The sequence below is a fragment of the Oncorhynchus mykiss genome, chromosome 7 (assembly GCF_013265735.2).
Source record: "Oncorhynchus mykiss isolate Arlee chromosome 7, USDA_OmykA_1.1, whole genome shotgun sequence".
In the NCBI taxonomy this organism is placed as follows: domain Eukaryota; kingdom Metazoa; phylum Chordata; class Actinopteri; order Salmoniformes; family Salmonidae; genus Oncorhynchus; species Oncorhynchus mykiss.
In genome coordinates, this window is record NC_048571.1 from 8,378,424 (window position 1) to 8,398,158 (window position 19,735).

Consider the following 19,735-nt stretch of genomic DNA (forward strand, 5'->3'; position numbering starts at 1 on the left):
TGTGATGAAAGGCTCATTTGAGTCATTGACCAGTGGAATCAGGTGTGATGAAAGGCTCATTTGAGTCATCGACTAGTGGAATCAGGTGTGATGAAAGGCTCATTTGAGTCATCGACTAGTGGAATCAGGTGTGATGAAACGCTCATTTGAGTCATTGACTAGTGGAATCAGGTGTGATGAAAGGCTCATTTGAGTCATTGACCAGTGGAATCAGGTGTGATGAAATGCTAATTTGAGTCATTGACTAGTGGAATCAGGTGTGATGAAAGGCTCATTTGAGTCATTGACCAGTGGAATCAGGTGTGATGAAAGGCTCATTTGAGTCATCGACTAGTGGAATCAGGTGTGATGAAAGGCTCATTTGAGTCATCGACTAGTGGAATCAGGTGTGATGAAAGGCTCATTTGAGTCATCGACTAGTGGAATCAGGTGTGATGAAAGGCTCATTTGAGTCATCGACTAGTGGAATCAGGTGTGATGAAAGGCTCATTTGAGTCATCGACTAGTGGAATCAGGTGTGATGAAAGGCTCATTTGAGTCATCGACTAGTGGAATCAGGTGTGATGAAAGGCTCATTTGAGTCATCGACTAGTGGAATCAGGTGTGATGAAAGGCTCATTTGAGTCATCGACTAGTGGAATCAGGTGTGATGAAAGGCTCATTTGAGTCATCGACTAGTGGAATCAGGTGTGATGAAAGGCTCATTTGAGTCATCGACTAGTGGAATCAGGTGTGATGAAAGGCTCATTTGAGTCATCGACTAGTGGAATCAGGTGTGATGAAAGGCTCATTTGAGTCATCGACTAGTGGAATCAGGTGTGATGAAAGGCTCATTTGAGTCATCGACTAGTGGAATCAGGTGTGATGAAAGGCTCATTTGAGTCATCGACTAGTGGAATCAGGTGTGATGAAAGGCTCATTTGAGTCATCGACTAGTGGAATCAGGTGTGATGAAACGCTCATTTGAGTCATTGACTAGTGGAATCAGGTGTGATGAAAGGCTCATTTGAGTCATTGACCAGTGGAATCAGGTGTGATGAAAGGCTCATTTGAGTCATCGACTAGTGGAATCAGGTGTGATGAAAGGCTCATTTGAGTCATCGACTAGTGGAATCAGGTGTGATGAAACGCTCATTTGAGTCATTGACTAGTGGAATCAGGTGTGATGAAAGGCTCATTTGAGTCATTGACCAGTGGAATCAGGTGTGATGAAATGCTAATTTGAGTCATTGACTAGTGGAATCAGGTGTGATGAAAGGCTCATTTGAGTCATTGACCAGTGGAATCAGGTGTGATGAAAGGCTCATTTGAGTCATCGACTAGTGGAATCAGGTGTGATGAAAGGCTCATTTGAGTCATCGACTAGTGGAATCAGGTGTGATGAAAGGCTCATTTGAGTCATCGACTAGTGGAATCAGGTGTGATGAAAGGCTCATTTGAGTCATCGACTAGTGGAATCAGGTGTGATGAAAGGCTCATTTGAGTCATCGACTAGTGGAATCAGGTGTGATGAAAGGCTCATTTGAGTCATCGACTAGTGGAATCAGGTGTGATGAAAGGCTCATTTGAGTCATCGACTAGTGGAATCAGGTGTGATGAAAGGCTCATTTGAGTCATCGACTAGTGGAATCAGGTGTGATGAAAGGCTCATTTGAGTCATCGACTAGTGGAATCAGGTGTGATGAAAGGCTCATTTGAGTCATCGACTAGTGGAATCAGGTGTGCTAGTTCAGACATACGTGAAACATCTTGGTCCCTGAGTAGAGGGCTGGGAAACAGTGAAAGAAGGAATCTAGTAGAAGACCAGACAGTAGACTTTGCATCGTCCCCTACCTGGAAGTTGGGGATGGGGTTGGGGGTGGAGAGCCAGCTTGTACGAGGGTTCTCCTGGTAACGGAACGGTCCGTTGAACGCCTGGGTGATGGCGCTGAGGTTGAAAGCACACACAGCCGACGCAGAGATGCTGTTCCTGTTAGGAAGAGAGGGACATAAAGACGTCAGGAAACCGTGACTCAGAGGCCATGGCAGTGAACCAATCGATACGTTTTTTTAACGGTGAGCGAGCGTTGTGCCCTTTCCTTTTCAATGAGGATCAAATGTTTTGGTAGCACCTCGACTCGCGTTGGTTGAGCGCCGTCCACTTTTTTTCAATCCAATCCACCAAATGTATCTATAAAGCCTTTTGTACGGACATCAGCAGGAAAAATACAGCAGCCTATTTGAGACAGGAAACCACTGTTCATAAAGAACTGAATTGATGCGTAAGACCTACTTATGTTCTTAGTTCAAAAGAGAGCTTAATGACGTCTACAGTATACAGAGACATTTATCTATCAATTATAATAGTTATCACTACGAATATAAGGTACAATATGGCACATAATTGGATAATAATTGGATAATGACAGGATAATGACAGGATAATGATTTTTGATGATCTCCCAGTGCTGGCACAGACATGTCTTTCTTTCCTATAGACCTGTGCTCCCATCTCATCGTAAACAATCCTCACAGTCATTCAAACCTCTCAGCTGCAACACAGACAAAGGTATTCACTGTTAAAAGGAGGGAGGGTAGAAAAGGGTAAGTAGGACTAAAAAAGGACTAGGAAAAGGAACTGCAACCGAAACACAAGGCAAAACTCATAGTAATAGAATCTACAGAACATTCAAGTCAATGATGTCATAATGGGTGGACTGGCAGCCATTGCGAGTGCACCGGTGTAACAGTCAAATTGCCAGGGTCAGAGGTTCCAAGCCCTTTCTATAGATTCTATTTATATGGTAAAAACCCTCCGAATCGGAGAAGAACCAGACACACCACGTCTTCATCACTAAGGTCTTTCAGAGTTGTTCCTGTTATCCCTGGAGGATACCTGAGATCACTATCGTTTCAATGCCTTGCAGCCTGTCTTTTGTCTGTGCGACTGGGATAAGATGTCTTTCTCAATACCTCAGAGTTTACAAGCCTTTTAGCTCTGCCCTGGGTGAGTCCAAAATGGACCTCAGACAGAAGAGTGCTTGTGCCAGTAATATGGGCCCAAATTGATGCTACCGCTCTCTCTCAATAGGACCATTAGTACAGGTATGAAAGGAACCATTGGGGTACTGTACTGAATCAGACTGTACTGTATCAGACTGTACTGTATCAAACTGTACTGTATCAAACTGTACTGTATCAAACTGTACTGTATCAAACTGTACTGTATCTGACTGTACTGTAGCAGACTGTATTGTATCTGACTGTACTGTAGCAGACTGTACTGTAGCAGACTGTACTGTAGCAGACTGTACTGTATCTGACTGTACTGTAGCAGACTGTACTGTATGACTGTACTGTATCTGACTGTACTGTAGCAGACTGTACTGTATCTGCATGTACTCTGACTGTACTGTAGCTGACTGTACTGTAGCAGACTGTACTGTATCTGACTGTACTGTAGCAGACTGTACTGTAGCTGACTGTACTGTAGCTGACTGTACTGTATCAAACTGTACTGTATCTGACTGTACTGTAGCAGACTGTACTGTATCTGACTGTACTGTAGCAGACTGTACTGTAGCAGACTGTACTGTATCTGACTGTACTGTAGCAGACTGTACTGTAGCAGACTGTACTGTAGCAGACTGTACTGTAGCTGACTGTACTGTATCTGCATGTACTCTGACTGTACTGTAGCAGACTGTACTGTATCTGACTGTACTCTATCTGACTGTACTGTATCAAACTGTACTGTAGCTGACTGTACTGTAGCTGACTGTACTGTAGCTGACTGTACTGTATCAAACTGTACTGTATCTGACTGTACTGTAGCAGACTGTACTGTATCTGACTGTACTGTAGCTGACTGTACTGTATCAAACTGTACTGTATCTGACTGTACTGTAGCAGACTGTACTCTATCTGACTGTACTGTAGCAGACTGTACTGTAGCAGACTGTACTGTAGCAGACTGTACTGTATCAGACTGTACTGTATCAAACTGTACTGTAGCAGACTGTACTGTAGCAGACTGTACTGTAGCAGACTGTACTGTAGCTGACTGTACTGTAGCAGACTGTACTGTAGCTGACTGTACTGTAGCAGACTGTACTGTAGCAGACTGTACTGTAGCAGACTGTACTGTAGCTGACTGTACTGTAGCAGACTGTACTGTATCAAACTGTACTGTATCTGACTGTACTGTAGCAGACTGTACTGTATCTGACTGTACTGTAGCAGACTGTACTGTAGCTGACTGTACTGTAGCTGACTGTACTGTATCAAACTGTACTGTATCTGACTGTACTGTAGCAGACTGTACTGTATCAGACTGTACTGAATCAGACTGTACTGTATCAGACTGTACTGTATCAAACTGTACTGTATCAAACTGTACTGTATCAAACTGTACTGTATCAAACTGTACTGTATCTGACTGTACTGTAGCAGACTGTATTGTATCTGACTGTACTGTAGCAGACTGTACTGTAGCAGACTGTACTGTAGCAGACTGTACTGTATCTGACTGTACTGTAGCAGACTGTACTGTATGACTGTACTGTATCTGACTGTACTGTAGCAGACTGTACTGTATCTGCATGTACTCTGACTGTACTGTAGCTGACTGTACTGTAGCAGACTGTACTGTATCTGACTGTACTGTAGCAGACTGTACTGTAGCTGACTGTACTGTAGCTGACTGTACTGTATCAAACTGTACTGTATCTGACTGTACTGTAGCAGACTGTACTGTATCTGACTGTACTGTAGCAGACTGTACTGTAGCAGACTGTACTGTATCTGACTGTACTGTAGCAGACTGTACTGTAGCAGACTGTACTGTAGCAGACTGTACTGTAGCTGACTGTACTGTATCTGCATGTACTCTGACTGTACTGTAGCAGACTGTACTGTATCTGACTGTACTGTATCTGACTGTACTGTATCAAACTGTACTGTAGCTGACTGTACTGTAGCTGACTGTACTGTAGCTGACTGTACTGTATCAAACTGTACTGTATCTGACTGTACTGTAGCAGACTGTACTGTATCTGACTGTACTGTAGCTGACTGTACTGTATCAAACTGTACTGTATCTGACTGTACTGTAGCAGACTGTACTCTATCTGACTGTACTGTAGCAGACTGTACTGTAGCAGACTGTACTGTAGCAGACTGTACTGTAGCAGACTGTACTGTATCAGACTGTACTGTATCAAACTGTACTGTAGCAGACTGTACTGTAGCAGACTGTACTGTAGCAGACTGTACTGTAGCTGACTGTACTGTAGCAGACTGTACTGTAGCAGACTGTACTGTAGCTGACTGTACTGTAGCTGACTGTACTGTATCAAACTGTACTGTATCTGACTGTACTGTAGCAGACTGTACTGTAGCAGACTGTACTGTATCTGACTGTACTCTATCTGACTGTACTGTAGCAGACTGTACTGTATCTGCATGTACTCTATCTGACTGTACTGTATCTGACTATACTGTATCAGACAGTCCTGTATCTGACTGTACTGTAGCAGACTGTACTGTATCTGACAGTCCTGTATCTGACTGTACTGTAGCAGACTGTACTGTATCTGACTGTACTGTATCTGACTGTACTGTAGCTGACTGTACTGTAGCAGACTGTACTGTATCTGACTGTACTGTAGCAGACTGTACTGTAGCAGACTGTACTGTAGCAGACTGTACTGTAGCTGACTGTACTGTAGCTGACTGTACTGTAGCAGACTGTACTGTAGCTGAATGTACTGTATCTGACTGTACTGTAGCAGACTGTACTGTAGCTGACTGTACTGTAGCAGACTGTACTGTAGCAGACTGTACTGTAGCAGACTGTACTGTAGCAGACTGTACTGTAGCTGACTGTACTGTAGCTGACTGTACTGTAGCAGGCTGTACTGTATCTGACTGTACTGTAGCAGACTGTACTGTAGCAGACTGTACTGTATCTGACTGTACTGTAGCAGACTGTACTGTAGCAGACTGTACTGTATCTGACTGTACTGTAGCAGACTGTACTGTAGCAGACTGTACTGTAGCAGACTGTACTGTATCTGACTGTACTGTAGCTGACTGTACTGTATCTGACTATACTGTATCAGACAGTCCTGTATCTGACTGTACTGTAGCAGACTGTACTGTATCTGACTGTACTGTATCTGACTGTACTGTAGCAGACTGTACTGTAGCAGACTGTACTGTAGCTGACTGTACTGTAGCTGACTGTACTGTAGCTGACTGTACTGTAGCTGACTGTACTCTATCTGACTGTACTCTATCTGACTGTACTGTAGCAGGCTGTACTGTATCTGACTGTACTGTAGCTGACTGTACTGTAGCAGACTGTACTGTAGCAGACTGTGCTGTAGCAGACTGTACTGTATCTGACTGTACTGTATCTGACTGTACTGTAGCAGACTGTACTGTATCTGCATGTACTCTATCTGACTGTACTGTAGCTGACTGCACTGTGTCAGACTGTACTGTGTCAGACTGTACTGTAGCTGACTGTACTGTAGCAGACTGTACTGTATCTGACTGTACTGTATCTGAATGTACTGTATCTGACTGTACTGTAGCTGACTGCACTGTGTCAGACTGTACTGTAGCTGACTGCACTGTGTCAGACTGTACTGTAGCTGACTGTACTGTAGCAGACTACTGTAGCTGAATGTACTGTATCTGAATGTACTGTATCTGACTCTACTGTAGCAGACTGTACTGATCTGACTGTACTGTAGCTGACTGTACTGTAGCTGAATGTACTGTAGCTGAATGTACTGTATCTGACTGTACTGTAGCAGACTGTACTGTATCAGACTGTACTGTAGCTGACTGTACTGTGGCTGGCTGTAGCTGACTGTACTGTAGCTGACTGTACTATAGCTGGCTGTAGCTGACTGTACTGTATCTGACTGTACTATAGCTGGCTGTAGCTGACTGTACTGTAGCTGGCTGTAGCTGACTATATTGTATCAGACAGTCCTGTATCAGACTGTACCGTAGCTGACTGTACTGTATCTGACTGTACTGTAGCTGACTGTACTGTAGCTGACTATACTGTATCAGACAGTCCTGTATCAGACTGTACCGTAGCTGACTGTACTGTATCTGACTGTACTGTAGCTGACTGTATTGTATCAGACTGTACTGAGGCTGACTGTACAGTAGCTGGCTGTAGCTGACTGTACTGTGGCTGACTGTACTGCAGTGTGTAGGTTTACATCATGTCTCTAGGAGGAGAGGTAGATGGGTTAGAAGCCTACCACACTAATATAGTGTGTTATAACTACTGGCACTGAGTCTATTAGAGAGGGGTTCTGAACAGACCAAGGAGAAGGAACATGGGACTATAGGCTGGCAGAGAGGGGTTCTGAACAGACCAAGGAGAAGGAACATGGGACTATAGACTGGCAGAGAGGGGTTCTGAACAGACCAAGGAGAAGGCACATGGGACTATAGACTGGCAGAGAGGGGTTCTGAACAGACCAAGAAGAAGGAACATGGGACTATAGACTGGCAGAGAGGGGTTCTGAACAGACCAATGATAAGGCACATGGGACTATAGACTGGCAGAGAGGGGTTCTGAACAGACCAAGGAGAATGAACATGGGACTATAGACTGGCAGAGAGGGGTTCTGAACAGACCAAGGAGAAGGAACATGGGACTATAGACTGGCAGAGAGGGGTTCTGAACAGACCAATGAGAAGGAACATGGGACTATAGACTGGCAGAGAGGGGTTCTGAACAGACCAAGGAGAAGGAACATGGGACTATAGACTGGCAGAGAGGGGATTCTGGGTTTTGGTTCTGAACAGACCAATGATAAGGCACATGGGACTATAGACTGGCAGAGAGGGGGGTTCTGAACAGACCAATGATAAGGCACATGGGACTATAGACTGGCAGAGAGGGGTTCTGAACAGACCAATGAGAAGGAACATGGGACTATAGACTGGCAGAGAGGGGTTCTGAACAGACCAATGAGAAGGAACATGGGACTATAGACTGGCAGAGAGGGGTTCTGAACAGACCAATGAGAAGGAACATGGGACTATAGACTGGCAGAGAGGGGTTCTGAACAGACCAATGAGAAGGAACATGGGACTATAGACTGGCAGAGAGGGGTTCTGAACAGACCAATGAGAAGGAACATGGGACTATAGACTGGCAGAGAGGGATTCTGAACAGACCAATGAGAAGGAACATGGGACTATAGACTGGCAGAGAGGGGTTCTGAACAGACCAATGATAAGGCACATGGGACTATAGACTGGCAGAGAGGGGTTCTGAACAGACCAAGAAGAAGGAACATGGGACTATAGACTGGCAGAGAGGGGTTCTGAACAGACCAAGAAGAAGGAACATGGGACTATAGACTGGCAGAGAGGGGTTCTGAACAGACCAAGGAGAAGGCACATGGGACTATAGACTGGCAGAGAGGGGTTCTGAACAGACCAAGAAGAAGGAACATGGGACTATAGACTGGCAGAGAGGGGATTCTGGGTTTTGGTTCTGAACAGACCAATGATAAGGCACATGGGACTATAGACTGGCAGAGAGGGGTTCTGAACAGACCAATGAGAAGGAACATGGGACTATAGACTGGCAGAGAGGGGTTCTGAACAGACCAATGATAAGGCACATGGGACTATAGACTGGCAGAGAGGGGTTCTGAAGACCAATGAGAAGGAACATGGGACTATAGACTGGCAGAGAGGGGTTCTGAACAGACCAATGATAAGGCACATGGGACTATAGACTGGCAGAGAGGGGTTCTGAACAGACCAATGATAAGGCACATGGGACTATAGACTGGCAGAGAGGGGTTCTGAACAGACCAAGGAGAAGGAACATGGGACTATAGACTGGCAGAGAGGGGTTCTGAACAGACCAAGGAGAAGGAACATGGGACTATAGGCTGGCAGAGAGGGGTTCTGAACAGACCAAGGAGAAGGAACATGGGACTATAGACTGGCAGAGAGGGGTTCTGAACAGACCAAGGAGAAGGAACATGGGACTATAGGCTGGCAGAGAGGGGTTCTGAACAGACCAAGGAGAAGGCACATGGGACTATAGACTGGCAGAGAGGGGTTCTGAACAGACCAAGGAGAAGGAACATGGGACTATAGACTGGCAGAGAGGGGATTCTGGGTTTTGGTTCTGAACAGACCAATGATAAGGCACATGGGACTATAGACTGGCAGAGAGGGGTTCTGAACAGACCAATGATAAGGCACATGGGACTATAGACTGGCAGAGAGGGGTTCTGAACAGACCAATGATAAGGCACATGGGACTATAGACTGGCAGAGAGGGGTTCTGAAGACCAATGAGAAGGAACATGGGACTATAGACTGGCAGAGAGGGGTTCTGAACAGACCAATGATAAGGCACATGGGACTATAGACTGGCAGAGAGGGGTTCTGAACAGACCAAGGAGAAGGAACATGGGACTATAGGCTGGCAGAGAGGGGTTCTGAACAGACCAAGGAGAAGGCACATGGGACTATAGACTGGCAGAGAGGGGTTCTGAACAGACCAAGGAGAAGGAACATGGGACTATAGACTGGCAGAGAGGGGATTCTGGGTTTTGGTTCTGAACAGACCAATGATAAGGCACATGGGACTATAGACTGGCAGAGAGGGGTTCTGAACAGACCAATGAGAAGGAACATGGGACTATAGACTGGCAGAGAGGGGTTCTGAACAGACCAATGATAAGGCACATGGGACTATAGACTGGCAGAGAGGGGTTCTGAAGACCAATGAGAAGGAACATGGGACTATAGACTGGCAGAGAGGGGTTCTGAACAGACCAATGATAAGGCACATGGGACTATAGACTGGCAGAGAGGGGTTCTGAACAGACCAATGATAAGGCACATGGGACTATAGACTGGCAGAGAGGGGTTCTGAACAGACCAAGGAGAAGGAACATGGGACTATAGACTGGCAGAGAGGGGTTCTGAACAGACCAAGGAGAAGGAACATGGGACTATAGGCTGGCAGAGAGGGGTTCTGAACAGACCAAGGAGAAGGAACATGGGACTATAGACTGGCAGAGAGGGGTTCTGAACAGACCAAGGAGAAGGAACATGGGACTATAGGCTGGCAGAGAGGGGTTCTGAACAGACCAAGGAGAAGGAACATGGGACTATAGACTGGCAGAGAGGGGTTCTGAACAGAACAATGATAAGGCACATGGGACTATAGGCTGGCAGAGAGGGGTTCTGAACAGACCAATGATAAGGCACATGGGACTATAGACTGGCAGAGAGGGGTTCTGAACAGACCAATGATAAGGCACATGGGACTATAGACTGGCAGAGAGGGGTTCTGAACAGACCAATGAGAAGGAACATGGGACTATAGACTGGCAGAGAGGGGTTCTGAACAGACCAATGATAAGGCACATGGGTCTATAGACTGGCAGAGAGGGGTTCTGAACAGACCAATGAGAAGGAACATGGGACTATAGACTGGCAGAGAGGGGTTCTGAACAGACCAAGGAGAAGGAACATGGGACTATAGGCTGGCAGAGAGGGGTTCTGAACAGACCAAGGAGAAGGAACATGGGACTATAGACTGGCAGAGAGGGGTTCTGAACAGACCAAGGAGAAGGAACATGGGACTATAGGCTGGCAGAGAGGGGTTCTGAACAGACCAAGGAGAAGGCACATGGGACTATAGACTGGCAGAGAGGGGTTCTGAACAGAACAATGATAAGGCACATGGGACTATAGACTGGCAGAGAGGGGTTCTGAACAGAACAATGATAAGGCACATGGGACTATAGGCTGGCAGAGAGGGGTTCTGAACAGACCAATGATAAGGCACATGGGACTATAGACTGGCAGAGAGGGGTTCTGAACAGACCAATGATAAGGCACATGGGACTATAGACTGGCAGAGAGGGGTTCTGAACAGACCAATGAGAAGGAACATGGGACTATAGACTGGCAGAGAGGGGTTCTGAACAGACCAATGATAAGGCACATGGGTCTATAGACTGGCAGAGAGGGGTTCTGAACAGACCAATGAGAAGGAACATGGGACTATAGACTGGCAGAGAGGGGTTCTGAACAGACCAAGGAGAAGGAACATGGGACTATAGACTGGCAGAGAGGGGTTCTGAACAGAACAATGATAAGGCACATGGGACTATAGGCTGGCAGAGAGGGGTTCTGAACAGACCAATGATAAGGCACATGGGACTATAGACTGGCAGAGAGGGGTTCTGAACAGACCAATGATAAGGCACATGGGACTATAGACTGGCAGAGAGGGGTTCTGAACAGACCAATGAGAAGGAACATGGGACTATAGACTGGCAGAGAGGGGTTCTGAACAGACCAATGATAAGGCACATGGGACTATAGACTGGCAGGGAGGAGCTTCTGGACAGGATATGATGCTTTGGGCTATGCACAGAGTAGGACCGTCAGACTGACTGACAGACAGACAGCAACCTGACAGGGTTAACTAACACAAATGGTTCCCCACAATCGATTTCCACAAGCCTTTGAGTTTGAAAACTATTGAAGTGTTTCACAGTCACACAGAAATGCTCTTAACTGGTCATCCTCCAACACCGTTCTTCCTGGCGGACTAAAGCGTCTCTCCCAGACAAGGTTCTGCTCTGTCACTAAGCCAAGGCCACCAACACAGACAGAGACGGGAGAAGAAAAGACTTGAGAAGTGATTTTCACTTCCCTCCTCTCAGCATTTGTCCAAACAGCTTGAAATGTGTAATATGCTTCTTAGCATCTGTAAAACCTTCAACAGGATGCCGTTAGGGCAATGTGTAAATATATTGACTAAAACAAAGTAGGACTGGATAGATGGAGAATAAAGCTGTGTGTAAGTGAACTTGTGCGTCTGTTGTGTGTGTGTGTGTGTGTGTGTGTGTGTGTGTGTGTGTGTGTGTGTGTGTGTGTGTGTGTGTGTGTGTGTGTGCCTGCATCTATACATGTATATATATATACAGTACCAGTCAAAAGTTTGGACACACCTACTCATTCCAGGGTTTTTCTTTATTTTTACTATTTTCTACATTGTAGAATAATAGTGAAGACATCAAAACTATGAAATAACACATATGGAATCATGTAGTAACCAAAAAAGTGTTAAACAAATATTTTCTATTTAAGATTCTTCAAAGTAGCCTTGATGACAGCTTTGCAATGTAGAAAATAGTCAAAATAATGATAAACCCTTGAATGAGTAGGTGTCCAAACTACTGACTGGTTCTGTACATGTACAAGTACCTGTGTGTGTATGACTGACAATGTGTGTGTTCATTTTATGTGTGTGTGTAGGTGTGTGTGTGTGTGTGCGCGTGTGTCACTCACACGTTGGTGGTGAAGATACCGTAGATGAGGTCCTGTTCGGGCAGATAGAAGGTGCTCTGCAGCTCGTTATAGTAGAAGGGGATCTCTCCTGACCGCGAGCAGTTCAACCGCGCCTTCATGAACGTAGTCCAAGTGTCCTCCAATAGGAAGCGACCGCCCACGTCGTTCTTACAGACCCGGGCGACCCGGGAGAACACGGTGCGACCGCAGTCATGTTCAACTGCGTTCTCTCTCAGGAAGAAATAGGTGAAGAGACCCACCTCGTAGACTGAGATAAAGTGAGGGTCTGGAGGAGAGAGGGAAGGAGGGAGGGGAGGAGGGGAAGAAGAAGAAGGGAGAAGGGGAGGGCGAGAGGGAGGGGAGAAGACAGGAATAGAGAAAGAGAGGGAGGGAAGGTGTAAGTTAGAGGGGGGGAAGAAGAAGAAGGGAGAAGGGGAGGGGAGAAGACAGGAATAGAGAAAGAGAGGGAGGGAAGGTGTAAGTTAGACATGAGATATGGCATTTCAGCTCCAAACGGCTGATGCAGCAGCAGGAATGTGAGCAGTGATGTTCTTGGCATGGAATCAGTAGTTTTCTTTTCCTTACAATTTCTCATTACCATTAGGACTCATCCTCTAGGATTCCTTTCCCATTACCATTAGGACTCATCCTCTAGGATTCCTTTCCCATTACCATTAGGACTCATCCTCTAGGATTCCTTTCCCATTACCATTAGGACTCATCCTCTAGGATTCCTTTCCCATTACCATTAGGACTCATCCTCTAGGATTCCTTTCCCATTACCATTAGGACTCATCCTCTAGGATTCCTTTCCCATTACCATTAGGACTCATCCTCTAGGATTCCTTTCCCATTACCATTAGGACTCATCCTCTAGGATTCCTTTCCCATTACCATTAGGACTCATCCTCTAGGATTCCTTTCCTATTACCATTAGGACTCATCCTCTAGGATTCCTTTCCCATTACCATTAGGACTCATCCTCTAGGATTCCTTTCCTATTACCATTAGGACTCATCCTCTAGGATTCCTTTCCTATTACCATTAGGACTCATCCTCTAGGATTCCTTTCACGTTACCATTAGGACTCATCCTCTAGGATTCCTTTCCCATTACCATTAGGACTCATCCTCTAGGATTCCTTTCACGTTACCATTAGGACTCATCCTCTAGGATTCCTTTCACGTTAGAACATAAGGAGTGCCTCAAGCCAGTTACAGTTGGCTGTTCAGTAATGTATTGGCATTGACATAGAATTGCTAGAATGCAAATACCCCATCAAGTCTATGTTCCCTGATGTGTGGACCGGCAGCCATATTGAATGTACCCATAACCAGGAAGCAAAGCAGGAAGTACAGTCATGATCCAATTGTAATTCTATTCCTACACTATTAGACAAAATAGTTCCAAAAGGGTTCTTCGGCTGTCCCTATAGGATAACCCTTTTTGGGTTCTATATCAAACCCAAAAGGGTTCTACCTAGAACCCAAAAGGGTTCTACCTGGAACCAAAAAGGGTTCTACCTAGAGACCAAAATAGTTTTACCTGGAACTAAAAGGGTTCTTCAAAGGGTTCTCTTTTTTTCAAAGAGTGTATGGTACACATGAGTGTTTACCGTTGAGCCATTTGGAGTTGTACTGGGCTGTTCGCAGCGGCGGCATGTTACCAAGGCTACGGTAGATGACGGGGTCACGACCCGAGAAGTCGATGACAGTGGCGGCGTAGAGTTCGCCCTTCTCTGTTACCATGGCAGTGGAGTTGTGACGCGGGTCGTAGGGGCATCTCGCCACCCCGTTCACCGTGTCCATCACCCGACTGATGTTTCCTATCTGGAAGAGGATGGAAGAAGGGTGAGGATAGAGGGTGTTTAGATAGAGGTATGTCCAGATGTCCATACTAGGATCCTAAACAGCAGGAACAGGCCACTCCATTCAGCTAAGGGATGATTTTTGTCGGAGCGGATGTCAGGGGCCCGGAACATAATTATTATAATTTTTACACTGTAAACAGACCACAACTAAGCCGAAAAATTAATTGTATTTGAAAATAACAATCCCTTCATACGTTGATTACATTGAGACACAATCATGTCTCCTCTTTTACTCGTGGGAATACTGGAGAACAGATTTGTTACAGTTTTGGCGCAGACACCTGCTATATAGTATGCATGGCCAAAACATTACTTAATTCTATACTGAACAAAAATAGAAACGCAACATGGAAAGTGTTGGTCCCATGTTTCATCTGCTGAAATAAAAGATCCCAGAAATGTCCAGAAATGTTCCATACTTATGTGGGGGACAATAAAAGGCCACTCTAAAATGTGCAGTTTTGTTACACAACACAATGCCACAGATGTCTCAAGTTTTGAGGGGGGTGCAATTGGCATGCTGACTGCAGGAATGTCCACCAGAGCTGTTGCCAGAGAAGTGAATGTTCATTTCTCTACCATAAGCCCACTCCAACGTCGTTTGGCAGTAGGTCCAACTGATCTTACAACCGCGAACCACGCCAGCCCTCATCCGGCTTCTTCGTCTGAGACCAGCCACCCGGACAGCGGATGACACTGTGGGTTTGCACAACCAAATAATTTCTGCACAAACTGCCAGAAATCGTCTCAGGGAAGCTGATCTGTGTTCTTGTCGTCTTGAACTGACTGCAGTTCGGCGTCGTAACCGACTTCAGTGGGCAAAGGCTCACCTAGGATGGCCACTGGCACGCTGGAGAAGTGTGCTCTTTACGGATGAATCCCGGATTCTACTGTACCGGCAGATGTCAGAAAGCGTGTCGTGGCGTCGTGTGGGTCAGTGGTTTGCTGTTCAACATCGTGAACAGAGTGCTCCATCCTGTCACTCCTCTCTCATCTCCCTCTCCCTCTCCTGTTACTCCTCTCTCATCTACCTCTCCTGTTACTCCTCTCATCTCCCTCTCCTGTTACTCCTCTCTCATCTCCCTCTCCTGTTACTCCTCTTTCATCTCCCTCTCCTGTTACTCCTCTCTCTCACCCCCCCTCTCCTGTTACTCCTCTCTCATCTCCCTTTCCTGTTACTCCTCTCTCTCATCTCCCTCTCCTGTTACTCCTCTCTCTCATCTCCCTCTCCTGTTACTCCTCTCTCATCTACCTCTCCTGTTACTCCTCTCATCTCCCTCGCCTGTTACTCCTCTCTCATCTCCCTCTCCTGTTACTCCTCTCTCATCTCCCTCTCCTGTTACTCCTCTCTCATCTCCCTCTCCCTCTCCTGTTACTCCTCTCTCATCTACCTCTCCTGTTACTCCTCTCTCCTGTTACTCCTCTCTCATCTCCCTCTCCTGTTACTCCTCTTTCATCTCCCTCTCCTGTTACTCCTCTCTCTCATCCCCCCTCTCCTGTTACTCCTCTCTCATCCCCCCTCTCCTGTTACTCCTCTCTCATCCCCCCTCTCCTGTTACTCCTCTCTCATCCCCCTCTCCTGTTACTCCTCTCTCATCTCCCTCTCCTGTTACTTCTCTCTCACCCCCCTCTCCTGTTACTCCTCTCTCATCTCCATCTCCTGTTACTCCTCTCTCATCTCCCTCTCCTGTTACTCCTCTCTCATATCCCCCATCTCCTGTTACTCCTCTCTCATCTCCCTCTCCTGTTACTCCTCTCTCTCATCTCCCTCTCCTGTTACTCCTCTCTCTCATCTCCCTCTCCTGTTACTCCTCTCTCACCCCCCTCTCCTATTACTGCTCTCTCATCTCCCTCTCCCTCTCCTGTTACTCCTCTCTCATCTCCCTCTTCCTCTCCTGTTACTCCTCTCTCTCATCTCCCTCTCCTGTTACTCCTCTCTCATCTCCCTCTCCTGTTATTCCTCTCTCACCCCCCTCTCCTGTTACTCCTCTCTCATCTCCCTCTCCCTCTCCTGTTACTCCTCTCTCTCATCTCCCTCTCCCTCTCCTGTTACCCCTCTCTCTCTCTCATCTCCCTCTCCTGTTACTCCTCTCTCTCATCTCCCTCTCCTGTTACTCCTCTCTCAACCCCCTCTCCTGTTACTTCTCTCTCATCTCCCTCTCCCTCTCCTGTTACTCCTCTCTCATCTCCCTCTCCCTCTCCTGTTACTCCTCTCTCTCATCTCCCTCTCCTGTTACTCCTCTCTCATCTCCCTCTCCTGTTACTCCTCTCTCTCATCTCCCTCTCCTGTTACTCTCTCACCCCCCTCTCCTGTTACTCCTCTCTCATCTCCTTCAACTCTATCTTTATCCTCCTCTCCCTCTCTCTCTCACCTGCCGGGTGGTGCAGACGGGGGTAAAGGCGTTGGTTCCACAGGTAAAGATCCGCCTCCCGGTGATGAGCAGGACCCGGATGTAGTTCTGACATTCATCCTGCGGGGACGGGAACACGGGAGGTCAAAGATGTCATAACACCACCATACAATAGTCTATTCATTTCTTCCTGTACAAGGTTAGTACAGCTTCTGGTACACTTCATTGAAGCTATCTAAATATCTCTGGTGAAGGCAGCCCCTTTAATGTAGAATTCTACCAGTCGTCTGTCTCTATCTAAATATCTCTGGTGAGGGCAGCCCCTTTAATGTAGAATTCTACCAGTGGTCTGTCTTTCTCTATCTAAATATCTCTGGTGAGGGCAGCCCCTTTAATGTAGAATTCTACCAGTGGTCTGTCTTTCTCTATCTAAATATCTCTGGTGAGGGCATCCCCTTTAATGTAGAATTCTACCAGTCGTCTGTCTTTCTCTAAATATCTCTGGTGAAGGCAGCCCCTTTAATGTAGAATTCTACCAGTCGTCTGTCTCTATCTAAATATCTCTGGTGAAGGCAGCCCCTTTAATGTAGAATTCTACCAGTCGTCTGTCTCTATCTAAATATCTCTGGTGAGGGCAGCCCCTTTAATGTAGAATTCTACCAGTCGTCTGTCTTTATCTAAATATCTCTGGTGAGGGCAGCCCCTTTAATGTAGAATTCTACCAGTCGTCTGTCTTTATCTAAATATCTCTGGTGAGGGCAGCCCCTTTAATGTAGAATTCTACCAGTCGTCTGTCTTTCTCTATTTAAATATCTCTGGTGAGGGCAGCCCATTTAATGTAGAATTCTACCAGTCGTCTGTCTTTCTCTAAATATCTCTGGTGAGGGCAGCCCCTTTAATGTAGAATTCTACCAGTCGTTTGTCTCTATCTAAATATCTCTGGTGAAGGCAGCCCCTTTAATGTAGAATTCTACCAGTCGTCTGTCTTTCTTTATCTATCTAAATATCTCTGGTGAGGGCAGCCCATTTAATGTAGAATTCTACCAGTCGTCTGCCTTTATCTAAATATCTCTGGTGAGGGCAGCCCCTTTAATGTAGAATTCTACCAGTAGTCTGTCTTTCTCTATCTAAATATCTCTGGTGAAGGCAGCCCCTTTAATGTAGAATTCTACCAGTCGTCTGTCTCTATCTAAATATCTCTGGTGAGGGCAGCCCCTTTAATGTAGAATTCTACCAGTGGTCTGTCTTTCTCTATCTAAAGTGTCCAGAACTGCCAGACAGCTATAATACCTCTGTCTTTCCTTTGCTCTGACAGGACCGCTTGGTGTCTTCATCTGGTCCCCATTCTACTGCCTAGAGAAGAAAATCACATTTAAAAAATGACATATAAACGTGTGCACCATAACGTGGACAGAATGTGTAGATTGGATCCTTGCTAAATCAGATTTAGTATGGGATATGTACTGTATATACTACTATACATACACATACACAAAAAGTATGTGGACACCTTTTTTAATCAACACCCGTTGCTGACAGGTGTATAAAATTGAGCGCACAGTCATGCAATCTCCATAGACAAACATTGGCAGTAGAATGACCCATACTGACTTTCAACGTGGCACCATCATAGGATGCCACCTTTCCAACAAGTCAGTTCATCAAATTTCTGCCCTGCTAGAGCTGCCCCGGTCAAATGTAAGTGCTGTTATTGTGAAGTGGAACGTCTAGGAGCAACAATGGCTCAGCTGTGAAGTGGTAGGCCACACAAGCTTACAGAACGGGACCGCCGAGTGCTGAAGTGTGTTGTGCATAAAAATACTCTGTCCTCGATTGCAGTCAATCACTCCAGTCTAATCACCATGGTTACTCCCCCAACTCAATCACTCCAGTCTAATCACCATGGTTACTCCCCCCACTCAATCACTCCAGTCTAATCACCATGGCTACTCCCACCAACTCAATCACTCAGTCTAATCACCATGGTTACTCCCCCCAACTCAATCACTCCAGTCTAATCACCATGGTTACTCCCCCCAACTCAATCACTCCAGTCTAATCACCATGGCTACACCAATTGGATCTTGACCACAGGCCAAACAAAAACAAAAACACAAGTCATCCAGCTAACACAAAATGTTCTAACAACATTTGCACAAGGTTCCCCTATTTTGCATATAACTTTCCAAGGAATAGTTTTTTGGGTTCAGTAAGGAAGCCTAGTGGTTAGAGCGTTGGCCTAGTAACCGAAAGGTCGAATCCCAGAGAAGACAATGTAAAAAATCTGTCGTTCTTCCCATGAACAAGCAGTTAACCCACTGTTCCTAGGCCGTCATTGTAAATAAGAATTTGTTCTTAACTGACTTGCCTGGTTAAATAAAGGTAAATAAAGGTTAAATAAAGGTTAAATAAAGGTAAATAAAGGTTAAATAAAGGTAAATAAAGGGAAATAAAGGTAAAATAAAGGTTAAATAAAGGTAAATAAAGGTAAAATAAAGGTTAAATAAAGGTAAATAAAGGTTAAATAAAGGGGAAATAAAGGGAAATAAAGGTTAAATAAAGGGTAAATAAAGGTAAATAAAGGGTAAATAAAGGTTAAATAAAGGGAAATAAAGGTAAATAAAGGTAAAATAAAGGTTAAATAAAGGTAAATAAAGGTTAAATAAAGGTAAATAAAGGGAAATAAAGGGAAATAAAGGTTAAATAAAGGGTAAATAAAGTTAAATAAAGGTTAAATAAAGGTTAAATAAAGGTAAATAAAGGTTAAATAAAGGTTAAATAAAGGTAAATAAAGGTAAATAAAGGTTAAATAAAGGTAAATAAAGGTAAATAAAGTTAAATAAAGGTAAATAAAGGTTACATAAAGGTTAAATAAAGGTTAAATAAAGGTTAAATAAAGGTTAAATAAAGGTAAATAAAGGTAAATAAAGGTAAATAAAGGTAAATAAAGGTAAATAAAGGTTAAATAAAGGTAAATAAAGGTAAATAAAGTTAAATAAAGGTTACATAAAGGTTAAATAAAGGTTAAATAAAGGTAAATAAAGGTAAATAAAGGTAAATAAAGGTAAATAAAGGTAAATAAATAATCGGGCATAAGAATAGTAGTATAATTCAACTGTATTCTCTGTTCCTACAGTTTCATTGTGGTCCTGAGAGTGAA

The 19,735-nt window shown here is 45.0% G+C and overlaps 1 protein-coding gene across 2 annotated transcripts in view; it reads right to left on the reverse strand.

Moving 5' to 3' along the window:
• The window catches only part of LOC110527256 (semaphorin-5B), a 106,860-nt gene that overhangs the window by 40,097 nt on the left and 47,028 nt on the right, over positions 1-19,735 (reverse strand). For both annotated transcript variants that reach the window (XM_036982412.1, XM_036982411.1), the window contains exons 5-9: positions 17,866-17,928; positions 16,597-16,695; positions 13,970-14,183; positions 12,355-12,640; positions 1,834-1,969 (exon numbers count right to left, since the gene is read on the reverse strand). In XM_036982412.1, the coding sequence (XP_036838307.1) occupies positions 1,834-1,969; positions 12,355-12,640; positions 13,970-14,183; positions 16,597-16,695; positions 17,866-17,928 (798 nt within the window). The remainder of the gene's footprint in view (positions 1-1,833; positions 1,970-12,354; positions 12,641-13,969; positions 14,184-16,596; positions 16,696-17,865; positions 17,929-19,735) is intronic.